The sequence below is a fragment of the Phascolarctos cinereus genome, unplaced genomic scaffold, assembly GCF_003287225.1.
Source record: "Phascolarctos cinereus isolate Bilbo 61053 unplaced genomic scaffold, phaCin_HiC Scaffold_2;HRSCAF=192, whole genome shotgun sequence".
Lineage (NCBI taxonomy): Eukaryota > Metazoa > Chordata > Mammalia > Diprotodontia > Phascolarctidae > Phascolarctos > Phascolarctos cinereus.
In genome coordinates this window covers 352,402,231-352,414,850 of record NW_027555625.1, presented here as the reverse complement: position 1 = coordinate 352,414,850, position 12,620 = coordinate 352,402,231, and the positions used below count along the sequence as shown (strand labels likewise).

Genomic DNA, 12,620 nt, shown 5'->3' with positions numbered 1-12,620 from the left:
GATATGGTAGGTAAGTCATGAGGACCATGATAAAAGCATTAAAGAAGTGTACGAAAAAGACAAGGATTAAGGAGGCAAGCTATTACTATTAAGAGCAATTTTGGATTAGACCTGTGACTTCATTGTGTAGGGAATGTCCTACTGAGGAATCTCTAAGTGCAGACTGGCAATCATCCTTGCAGCTTACTTACAGTCTTAGCGTCTCATGGGCCACTGAGAGGTTACCCAAGGTCGCACACCAAGTGTGTGTTAGAATCAGGACTTGAATCCAGGTCTTCCTGATTCCAAGACCAGCACAGCCTCACTACGGATAGCAAGTCCTTAATAAACCCTTGCTGAACCCGAGAAGCAGTTTGTTGTGATGGAAAGAGCCATAGATTTGGAGTCAGAATCCCTGGCTCTGCTGCATACCCGTGAGAACCAAGCTTTCTGGGCCTCACTTTCCCCATCTCTAAAATGAGGGGATTGGACAAGAAGAACTTTAAGATACCTTTCTGCTTGAAGCAGTGCAGGATATGGCCTGCAAGTCAAACCATCCACACCACCTTGACCATCACCTCCCCTCAGACCCGGACGGGGTTGGCCGAGAGCCTCAGCACAACAGCCAGGGGAGCAGCAGTGCCCTCCACCCCTGGGGTCCTGCCTCCAGCCCTATGCCAGCCCCAAGGTCCTGCCTCCATCCCAAGTCCTGCCTCCAGCACAGTCTCTGTAGCCAGCATCCAGGGAAGCAATCTCAAGAGATGCAGCCTGGCAACTGATTTGACAGGTGCTGAGGATCTCCTGCAGCTGTCACAGTACCGAAAACCTGAAAAAAAAATCCCAAAACTCCACTGTTAAAAAAAAAAATCGAGAGTATGAGCTTCTTGAGAGAAGGGATTTAAATACTGCTTTTCTTTGCATCCCCAGTGCACATAGTTGTGTTTAGTAAATGCTATTTCATTCACTCATTTGTTCAAACATACCTCTATCCTCTCTCTTTACCCCCTGCTGACATCTGATACCTTCCCTTCCCATTTGATGCATAGCTTTCAAGAAAACAACAAGGGCCTAACTTGTAAAGCAATTTTTATTGAAGTATTCTGAGGGAAATTTTCCATATTATAATAGTAAAAATAGTAAAGTTGAACATTATAAAAAAATGCCATGGACAGAGGTGAGGGGGGAGGGTGGGGGAGGCAAGGCGTGCCCTGCGGCCGAAGCTTCTCATGCCAGCAGCACATTTCATTTCATGGGGTTGGACAGTCGGGGAGTGGTGCATAAGCAAACTAGAAAGAATATAACCTACGATGAGAGAGCCGGGCACTCGCCGGAAACATAGCGAGATGTTTGTGGAAAGTTACTAAGATGATGTGGACAATGAAATGCGAGGAAGGGGATGTGTGTGTGTGTGTGTGTGTGTGTGTGTGTTGGACGGGTGGGGTAGAATAGCTCCTGTCCACAATACAGTTAACAAGATACAACCCCCCCCATGTACTTTGACATCATATTCCTTTGAATACAGAGAAAAAGTTCAAATTCAAGTCCTTTTGTTATACATAGCCCAAGGGAAAAAAAAAGCTTCTCTGAGACTGAATGTGGCCTGGGCACAATTACAGGAGGTTACAGGGGGCTTTTTCCTACATACTCACATCCAGGAACTCACCACCTACCCTCAGAAGGTAGTTGAAGAATTAGGAGGGGGGGCTCAGTGCCAATATTTATTTCACTGGAGGAATTCTGGTTGGGTGTGCATGGCCCATGCGGCATGAGGCCTGATGAGGGAGGGGGAGGCTGGCAGGGAGTCGGTGCCAACAGGTATCTAGTCCACAGATGCTCCCCGTGACGACTTGGGATTCCTTCCTATGCAGAACCTCGCTTAGCCTCCCTCAACCATCCCGCTCGCTGCACATCAGGAGTTGTGGCCACAACACAGGGCTGCTGAGCACCTCACTGAGGCCACTGGCTTGGCTCCTGTTGGGAGACGGTCTCTCTGCATTGGTGGTGAGGATCCACCCCCACCTACCCCCGAGCTCTCCTTGGCCCTCGAAGCCTGGAAGCCTGTTCATCTTGTTGCTGAGGTTAATTATTGCACTAGCGACAAATGTCTTTACGTCTTTCCAAATCCATCCACCTGGGTGTTCTGAGTGCCGAGGCAACATAGAGGTGAAAAAAAAAAGCTAGATGAAATAAATAAAAAGATGAAGGGGATTTTTCTTATTCAAACTGGCTGATATGTTGGACGTCTTACTCCTAAAATGAACATTTTTTTAACAGGTTCTTTCCGACCCTTAGGTCCTGATGGCATGAAAATGACTTAATATCATAATTGCTTCGGTTCCTCTCAAAAACACATCAGAGAATTTTTCTTTCTTTTTTTTTTTTTAAATACAAATCAATGGTGAGACTTCCTAGAAATTAATCTAAAGCGTTGTACAAAGCAACGTCGTTCATGAGTCAGGTAACACAGGAAGTTCCCTAGTGTCTGTTGAAGCCCAAGTCCCCCAAACTCAGTCTGTCCTTCTGTGTGTTTGCTTCAGAATGGATGCCCGAGGGGCGGCCACCCATCACGCTGTCCCACTAGCAGAGTATGAGAACTGAGGAAAGTGGGGCCGTCTCTCATTGTCCACACACTCCATGTTGTCATCTGGAAGGGAGAGAAGACAGTGGAATAAGATGCACGAGTCACAACAGGCTGGCCACCTTCCCTCCCTCGTCCCTCCTTTTATACACTCTCCTTCTTCTCTGGTTTTCTCTCTTCTCCTTCTCACCCATCTGCACTGCCAATCTTGTCGGCAGCTAGGTGATGAAGCGGACAGAGTATGGGGTCTGGGGTCAGGAAGACCTGAGTCCAAATCAGACTGCAGCACTTACTGACTGGATATCTGATCCTAAGTCACTTAACCTCTGTCTGACTCAGTTTCCTCAACTGCAAAATGGACAATAATAGCACCTACCCTGCAGGGTTGTTGTACAGGTGCGCCTGGCACATAGTAGCCACCTAAGAGATGCTTTCCCCCCTTCCTTCTCTCTCTACAGTTTCTCCTCTCCCCTCGCTTTCATTACAAATATAACCCTGGCTGAACAGTCCACAGAGATAGCCAAGGCACCAGGGGCCCTTACCATATGGTAGACACAGACCAAGTCTGATAAGGAGCCACCCAACTAGTCTGAATTCTATCACTTTTCCTTGAATCCTGGCAGGTGTGTGCAGGGGCTTTAGGTATAAAGGATCTGCTATCCCCCTAACCAAACACCTTGGAGGGACGACAAAGGCCATGGCCAGACTTGGAAACTGAGGATGATGGATTCAGACCTGGAAGGGGCAGGAGAAGCCACAGAGGCCGAGCTCCCAACAGATTTGCCCAAGGTCATGTAAGTGGCTTTCAAAGTGGCAGAGCCACAATTCAACCCAGATCTCCAAATTTAGCAGCTAGAGGGTCAGCAAAGACTTGCTTAAGGTCATACGGCGAGTTAACAATGGAGCCAGGACTTGCAGCCAGTTCCTTTTGACTCCCAGGGCCAAACTGCTTTCCCCTAGGAGAATCATTAGTGCCTGATCCTCTTTGCCCAGGGGACTGTCCAACCAATTCTTTAGCAGTCTTACAGGGTTCACAGCATTAAACTCACAGGTGCTGCTCAGGGCACTGTGAGGAGGAACACAAATGGTCTGCTTCTGCTCAAATCATCCCACAGTGACAGCTCTCAGGTGACCCACAGAAGGCAGAGCCCAGCCTAGCTCCCAGCCTCTTCCTTCTCAGCTCAGGGCCCTAATACCATCTTCTGGAGATCCACACACCCCTCTCCCCTGCCTCCTCCAAGGCCTAGCTGACCCTCCACACAGATTGATTTGCTTTCTATTTGGGTGTATTTATATAATTCCTGTCAATTTCTTGGTAGGTTTATAAGCAGATACTGAATGCATTTTGCTGTTATTTTATAGACTTGCTCTTTTAAATGTTGTTAGAAATATACAAAAAAAGGTGATTTTTGTGAATTTATTTCATATTCTTCCTACTATTTTAGTGTATCAGTGAATTATTTAAATTCATTTTTCTGTTTTTTCTTATATGATAGATTCTTTTGATTATATTGAGGAAAGGTATTTTTATTTCTACGCTTTTTAGCATTTCAAGATAAATCTCTATGTTGTCTAATAATTTTAGTGTATCTAATGTATAATCACAACCTTTATGTTTGATATTAATATGATTATAATATACGGTATAATTATACAATTATAATATAGTATTATAATAAAAATAATTTTCCTCATATAAAACCCATTCTTGAATTCTGGGAATCAATAAAACCTGATAGTGAATTTTCAAAAATAAACAAAAAGTGTGGTTTTAGGTTTTCTTGAGAAGTTCTGGACACTTCTGGATGACCGGTGGGGTACTTGGGAGCCATGGAAGGACTTTCATGAAACTTGATGGCCCACCTTATGAAATTTTGCCTCCAGGACTAGCTCTAACAGCACATTAGTTGAGGGATGTGCCAAACACTAGTGAAACAAACCCTCTACTATCATCCCCTTTTTACATTTAGAACTAAAAAAAATCTGAAGGAAATAAAACTTTGAAGTCTAAAGAATTCCCTGCTGAGCAAGGAAACTGAGCTCAATTTGTCTTAAAAGACCAGCTGTCTGGGAACAAGAGAGGCCCGCTTGTGGAGGGAGGAGAGCTGGCATCTATCTGTTCCTGGGTGCTGCCACAAATTCACTCTGTGACCTCAAACAAACAAGTACCTGTCTCTGAAGCTCAGTTTCTCCATCTGCAAAATGAAAGGGGCAAATCCGGTACATTCAGGGTTCTGGGCCGCAGCAGCTTTCTGACAGTCCTGGATGTCTTTAAGACAACCCTTTCCTCTTGCTGCCTCTGGACGTAGAGCCTTACAGGCCACATATGTTCTGTCTGGTCATCCTGGGAGGCCCTGACACCGGCTGCACTGGGGGTTAGACATGACTCACTGGTGTGGGAAACCCCCTTCCTCTCCTCTCAGGGTGGCCCTGTAGCTTTGGGCTCCACTCCCGTCCACGAACCAGGGTAGCCCCAAGTTCTCCGTCGGGGGAGCCTCTGAGGACCAGGAGGTGTCTGCCTGCTGGCCCTGTCTTTGGGAGGCCGGCTGATTTGGCCAGCCCTGCCTAGGGGTCCCTGTACAAGGCTTTGCTGGAGATGGTGGCTGGCGGGAGGAAGGGAGAAGAAGCAAGAAAGGCCACAGATTCCACCAGACTCGGATACATCTCCAAACCTCGGCCTGAGCCCCTCCAAACTCCAGTCTGAGGATCTCTCTTCAGTTTGGCAAAACAACAACTCAGAGTGAATTAAAATTTACAAAACTTCTATCTTTCTCTTTCCCTTCTCCTCTCTGGACCTCAGTTTCCCTGTCTGCAAAATAAGGAGGCTGGGCCATGTGAACGTGAGTTCTTGAAACATGATTCAAGAACTAGAAGGGACCCCAGAGGCCATCTAATTCCCAAAGCAATAAGAACTCTTCAATAAACATCCATTAAATCCAATACACATTTATTAAGCGCCTGCTATGTTCCAGGCACTATGTATGCTTTCCCCTCAAAAGTCCTGCGAAGTTGGTAGGGGGAATCTTCATTATCCCATTTTACAAATGAAGACCCTGAAGTTCAGAAATGGGATATGACCAAGCCACCTACGAATCCAGATCTCCTCATTCCCAAGCCAGGCTCTTTTTAGTACCCCATTCTGTCACTGGAACGCCATAACCATTTGTCTGAATCTAAAGCAAGGCTTGGTACAGTCTCCAGGCAGACCTCCCAGTTTGACTGGCCTTCTCTTCTCTCTCCTCACCCTCCATTAAAAGGAAGAGCAGGCCAGGCCTTCAATGAGTCACCTGAGAGCTGAGTGGGGGGTCATAAGGCTAAATTTGGGGACAGATAGGATTTCCTCAGTTTACCCTGCCACGAGTGAGGTGGAAGAGTCATGCAGGACCATATATGAACCTAAATCTTTTCTTTCTTTCTCTCCTGCTTGAGGATAAAAATGTAGAATTAGCTGTGGAATGAAGGTCAGAACTTAAATGAGACCAAGGGGAAGGAACACTCCCTTTGGAGCCAAGAGACCTCTATATAAATCCCAGGTATGACACATACTGAGTGTAGGATCCTTCACAACCTGAGCCCCTCCTACTTTTTCAGTCTTCTTTTTATGGAGGCAATCAAGGTTAAGTGACTTGCCCAAGGTCACATAGCTAGTAAGTGTCTGAGGCCAGATTTGAACTCGGGTCCTCCTGCCTCCAGGGCCAGTGCTCTATCCATTGCGCCACTTAGCTGACCCTTTACAGTCTTCTTATACCTTATTTCCCGCCTCCACAAATTCTACCATCCAGTGTTGGCCTCCTTGCTGTTCCTCAAATACACCATCTCCAGACTTTGGGCATTTCCTCTGGCTGTGCCCCATGCCTGGAATGTTCTCTCTCCTCATCTCTGCCTCCTGTTTTCCTTTCAGGTCCAAGCTAAAATCCCACCTTCTACAAGAAGCCTTTCAGGATTGCCCCTTATCCCGTCTAAATCTCCTCTGTACATAGTTGTCTGCATGTTGTCTTCCCCATTAGACTGAGAGGTCCTTGAGAGCAGGGACTGTTTTCTGCTTTTATATCTCCAGTGCTTGGCACCATGACTGGCATACAGTGGGTGCTTAATAAATGCAACTCACTTAACTTTTCTGAGCTTCATTTTACCCATCTGTAAAACAACAACCACTATCACAGCTACCACCACCACTACTACAGATAACACTTGTACCACCTAATACACAAGGTTACTCTAAGATCAACCCTTTATAAACCTATAAGGACTATAGAAATGGAAGTTATTCTTATTCTTCTTAAACACCGAATGTCAGAGATAATACCCAAATACCATCTTGTCAAACCTCCTCAATTTACAGAGTAATCAGGTGAGGCCCAGAGACAGGAAGTGACTCCCTCACGGTCACACAGCAAGTCCAAGTCAGAGCCAGGCACTAAAGCTGAGATCTCCTACCCCCTTGTTAACGGCTGCTCATTACTGCTGTCCTGCACACCAGCCTAGACACAGAAGAAGCCTCTAACAAATGATGAAGTAATGGCTTTTTCAAATGGACCCTCTCCACAACAGGCTCACTACCTATATCCTCCTCCTAGACCTATTCACTCCCGAGCATTCCTTTTTAGAGGTCAACAGCTCTTGGGGAAGAGCCATTAAAGATAGCTCTTGAACCACCTAACCCCATTCACCCCAACAACCCCCAGCTTTTGTCTCCAGGCCTGGCTTCCATCTTCCCAGTCCCAGTCTCTGAACCTCTAGTTCAGGATTCTACTCTCTCCTGTCCTCCCCAACCTCTGATCTCTGCCTCCATCTCCCTAGCCCCCAGGCTTCATTTCTCCTAGTCTAAGTCCCAACCTCCCCATTTATTTCCGGCCTCTGCCCTTCCCACAATCTGTTTCCTCTCTAGTCTAAGTCTCTCATATACTGCTTCTCTCCTCCCACCCCATCCACCCCAAAGGCCAGGCCTCCATCATGCCCCATGAGCCACCAGGTCCTATCCCAGAAGCTGCCCCTCCACGCCTTGGCACTCACCTTGGTCAGGAGGGGTGATTGTGATCATCTGGGCTGTAAACTCCTCATCAAAATACCTGGTGTCTGTCTCAGATGTCACTTGCGGCTTAAAAGGAGGCACCAGCTGCCAGGAGAGATAGAAAGAAATAAATGTGTGTGAATCCTTAGTTCTTAAAGCCACCTCTAACATGCTGATTCCTTATCTGTTCTGATATATCCTTGGTGCTGGCTGCCCACCCATGGGAAGGGGACCTGAGAGTAACAGCCTGGATGGACACTGTCTTTGGCTTTACCCTGGTTATGGCAGATTTCTCTAGACTTCCATCCCCTAGCTGAGTGCCTTTAGCCCCAGAGGGACAACCACCTCTTCCCTACTCTATCGGCTAAAAAACCCACCAACAGAATTGAGGCACTGTGTTCAGGAGGCCCCTGTGAGGAAAGCAAAGATGCCATGTAGAAGAAAGATCTTAGAATTTCAAGTTGGAAGGGCCCTTAGAGATCATGTGGTTCAATGTTCTTATGGGCAAACTGGGGCCCAGACAGCCTAGGATCACAAAGCTGGTGAGTGGCCAAATCCAGGATCCAAAGCCAGGCTGCCTAACTCCAGATTTAGTACTCATTAACCTAGGCACAGGGCCTCAGGAGGACAGGACATGAAATAGGTTTTTAATAAGGAGGGTTTGAAAAGGAAAAGTCTAGACTTCAGGACTTCCCAGAAGTAGCAAGCGAGCTCTGGGTGTCTGACACACAGAGGATGACAGAGAAGCTAGAGTGGTGCCAAAGACCTACTTCATTGACTCTTTTTTTCCCTTTGGTTAGGCAATGGGGTTAAGTGACTTGCCCAGGCTGGATTTGATACTTCATTGACTTTTGTGGACACTGTCCTTGCTTTCTTTGGACCCTACCCCCAAGTCCTTGGCTCTAATAGAAACTGGGCTTTTGGGCCACTTCCTCTGTGTCCCCCCCACCCTGACCTTTCCAGCCCCCTTTATGTGTTGTTTTCTCCCGTTAGATAGTCAGGTCTTTGAGGACAGAGGCTGTCAGGCTGCTTTGTTCTGTATCCCTAGCATGGCACACAGGTACACAGTAGGCACTTCATAACTGCTTGCTCACCCGTTTCAATCTACCAATCGTAGGTAGCCTGCCACAGGTGCACCCAGGCCCAGGTACTCCATCTTGCACAACTCTTCCTCTCTGACCAGAGGACAGATCAGCCAGGTGGGTTAAGGGCAAAGCGAGGCAAACTGCCTACATCCACTCATTCCAGTACCGATTAGACAAGGTATTCTGGGGAGATGGCCAGGGGGAGTGGGGGCCAAAAGGTCTGGGCTCTAACCCTGGCTTTGCCAGGACTTGTTACTGGACCTCTGGCAAGTCACTTTTCTTTTCAGAGCCTCAGCTTCTTTACCTGCTGAACGAAGAGGATGAACTAGATATTTTTTGTGCACGGAAGAGACTTCAGAAATCATATAATTATCCAAATGACAGAACCTTGAAGCCTCACCCAAAACTCAAAGGGGGTGTCAGTTTGGAAATGGGGAGGAACTCGGGCGAGGCAGAGGAGAGGGGGTCTTCTGAAATGCAAGGCCGGGTTAGGCCCAAATATTCACTAGATGGGAAGAAAGCTGGTTATGGAAGAGCTGTGCTAGCTTCCCCAGCCAGATGAAGGAGAGCTCCACAAGTCATTTCATTTCTCTAAGACCTGGTTTCATCATCTGCAAAATGGGGATAATCTGTTAACAACCCACCTCATGGGGATGTTGTAATCAATGTACTTCATAAGCCTTAATATACTCATATAAAAGGAAGCCCTCAAAATCACCCTGTATCTTCTTTCCAAATACCTATATATGTCCATATATACCTACAGTTATATATGCAATACACCCCCACCTTTTGTACAGGTGAGAAAACAGGGTGAGACAAGTTACATAATATGTCAAGGGTGACGGTCACACAAAGAGAAAAAAGTCAGCACCAGGATTTGAATGAATCCAGGTTTCCCAAGCCTAGCACTCACTATTCTACTATACTGTAATGTTATGATATTATATAATATGATATGTGTAACATGATAAGATATGTAATGTAATATAAGGTATAATGACATGATGCAATGTAATATATAACATAATATATAACAGAACAGGATAGAATGTAATATATAATAGGGCATGATATAATATATCATGCATGACATAATATGTGATATGATATAATATATGGTATGACAAGTATAATAAAATATTTACTAAATAAGGTAGTATATGTAAAGCGTTTTACATACCTTAAAGCGCTACATACATGTTAGCTATCAGGTATTATTGTTGTTATTATTATATGATGAGTTGCTATTATCTAAGGGTAAGAATTTTGGCTTCTAGGAGTGCTCCTTAATTTACTTTCTTTACTTAAGCCTTGGCGAACTATGGCCCAAGGGCTAAATTCAGACCAGCTGCCTATGGAGATAAGATTGTTTTTATATTTTTCAATACAAGAAAACTTGATTTAAAAATTTAAAAATCATTCTTAGCTTATGGGTCCCAGGCACAGTTTTCTGACCCCCTGCTCTAGATGCTAATAAGCAACTCTATGTTTGTCTTCCTGCCAAGATGACCATCTGAATGGGAATCAGACCACCCAGCTCCCATAGCGCTACTCTAGCAAGACCCTGGAGTTAGCACCAGACTGAAAAATATTCAAGAAACACAATGAGAAACTACAGTAAGTGATATCTTCCACTCCAGAACTGCATACACACACAAATCAGTCAGTAGCCCACGGACAACAGGGCAGGGCCCATTCTCAACCCCAGCAGGGTCAGCATCAATCATCCCAGGCTGACCAGACACTGAACACACATAGCCTGTAAGGCTCTATGTGCAGAGACAATGTCAGGGCCTGACCAGACACAAAACATATGTAGCCTATAGGCTCTATGTCCAGAGGCAGCGATTGCCTTAAAGGCAACCAGGGTTGTCAGAAAGCTCCTACAGCCCTCAGCTTGGGCTAGCTCGGGCCCAGGGGCTCGGAGGTACCTGACCCTGCCCCGAAATGCTGAAGATCCATTGCTCTGAACTTCAAAGACCTCAGTCAGTAGAGGTCAGTGCAAGGACCAAGGGGACCAAGAAGCAGACCAGATCACCGTACTCAACAGAACAGCAGAGACTTGTTCCTGACACAAAGCCCCAATTTAGGAACTAAAGCTGAAGAGATGAGTAAATCACAGAAAACACCAAATGGCATCAAAAATCACTGCAAAGAACCAGGAGATCATTGTATGCAGCCATGGCAATGACCAACTGTGTATGACTTGGTTACTACTGTGATCTGTTCAACAATCCAAAACAATTCCAAACGACTCATGATAAAAAAATGCTACTCATCTCCAGAGAGAGAACTGATGAACTCTGAGTGCAAATTGAAGTATAATTTTCTCACTTTCTTTACTTTTCTTTCTTTTTTTTTGGCCACATATGTAATAGGGAAATATATTTTGCATGATTTCACATGTATAATTGATATCATATTGCTTGCTTTCTCAGCGAATGGAGGAGGGAGGGAAAGAATTTGGAACTCAAAATTGTTTTAAAAGGTTAAAACTAATGAATTTTTTTCAGACTTAAAAAAATCACTGCAAATCTAACTCCAAGAACTGCAAGCAGGGACTCAAAGGAAAAAAAAATGGGATTTTCCACAAGGAATACATGAATACCTAGAAGAAATGAAGCAAGACATTAAAAAAGGAAATGAACTCTTGAGGAAAGAACTGGAAAGAGAATAAGTAGGTCAGAAAACGTGGTAATCCTTATCCAGGAAATGAAATTTCTGAAAAGCAGAACAGACAAACAAAAATCAATGATTTTATGAAACAGCAAAAAATATTAGAAAATCAAACAATGGAAAAAACAGAAGAAAATATATGATTATCTGAGATTCAAAACAACTGACCTGGAAAATAATTCAAGGAGAAAGAATTTAAGACTCACCAGACTGCTCCAAAACTGTGATAAAAAAAAAAAGTCCAGATATTCTATTTCAAGAAATCACAGGGGCAGATAGGTAGTGCAGTGGATAGAGCACCGGCCCTGAGTTCAAATCCAGCCTCAGACCAAACACTTGACACTTACTAGCTGTGTGACCTTGGGCAAGTCACTTAACCCCAATTGTCCCCCCCAATCATAAACTACCCAAATCTATCAGAAACAGAGGGCACAGATAGAAAAAAAAAACATTATCACCAAATGAAAGGAAACCCGAAGGGTAAAGTCTCAAGAATATCATTGCCAAAATCCAAAGCTCCCTCATCGAAGGAGACATACTATTATAAACATCCAGAAAGAAGCAGTTCATGTACCAAGGAATTATGCAATCAGGCTCACACAAGACCTGGCAGTGTCTAATAAAAACCAGAGGAGATCGGCACACAATATTCCAAAAGGTAAAGGAAGATGCAGGCTTACAACCAAGAACAACTTAACCTACAAAGCTCAGTATAATCCTACAGGGGGAAAAAGTGGATCCTTAATGGGATGGAGGACCTGCAAGTGTGTCTGATGAAATGCTTGACCAGAGCTGAGTAGGAATTCTGAAATACAAACCCAAGAGTCCAGAGAAACCGAGAGAGGTAAATTCATTTGAGACACTGTAAGGAGCTGTAGGATGACGGGAGTGCTCCCATTTTAATGATGGGGCTAGAAACGAATGTTCCTTCAGAACTTTGTCTTCAAAACGTAAAAAATAAGTATCTAAATCAGAAAAACAGATCCTGCGTGGAGGGGTGTGTATATGTGGGTGGGGAGACTGGTTCTGTTCTGTGGATTTAGACGAGGGAAGAGGAGGGAGGGTAAAGGGAAGAATACACTAGTGGAAAAAAGTAGAAAGGGAGTGGAGCTTGACAGTTCTCATAACCAGATGCATAAGAATATATAAACATGAAGAAAGGGATGAGGGGACTGGGCATCAGGTGAGCCCTTCTCTTATCTGAAACTGACAAAGGAGGGTTAAGAAAATGACGCAGAGCCATGCACAGAATTTGGTGCAGAAATTAATCAAGTCAACAGGTGGGGAA

At 44.9% G+C, this 12,620-nt stretch overlaps 1 protein-coding gene across 1 annotated transcript in view; it reads right to left on the bottom strand.

The window, feature by feature from the left end:
- Positions 1–1,048: 1,048 nt before the first annotated feature.
- AKT1 (AKT serine/threonine kinase 1) overlaps positions 1,049–12,620 on the bottom strand; it is a 134,528-nt gene continuing 122,956 nt past the window's right edge. The window contains 2 exon segments of the mRNA XM_078150383.1: positions 1,049–2,623; positions 7,571–7,673. Coding sequence (XP_078006509.1) covers positions 2,544–2,623; positions 7,571–7,673 — 183 coding nt within the window. The 3' untranslated portion in view covers positions 1,049–2,543.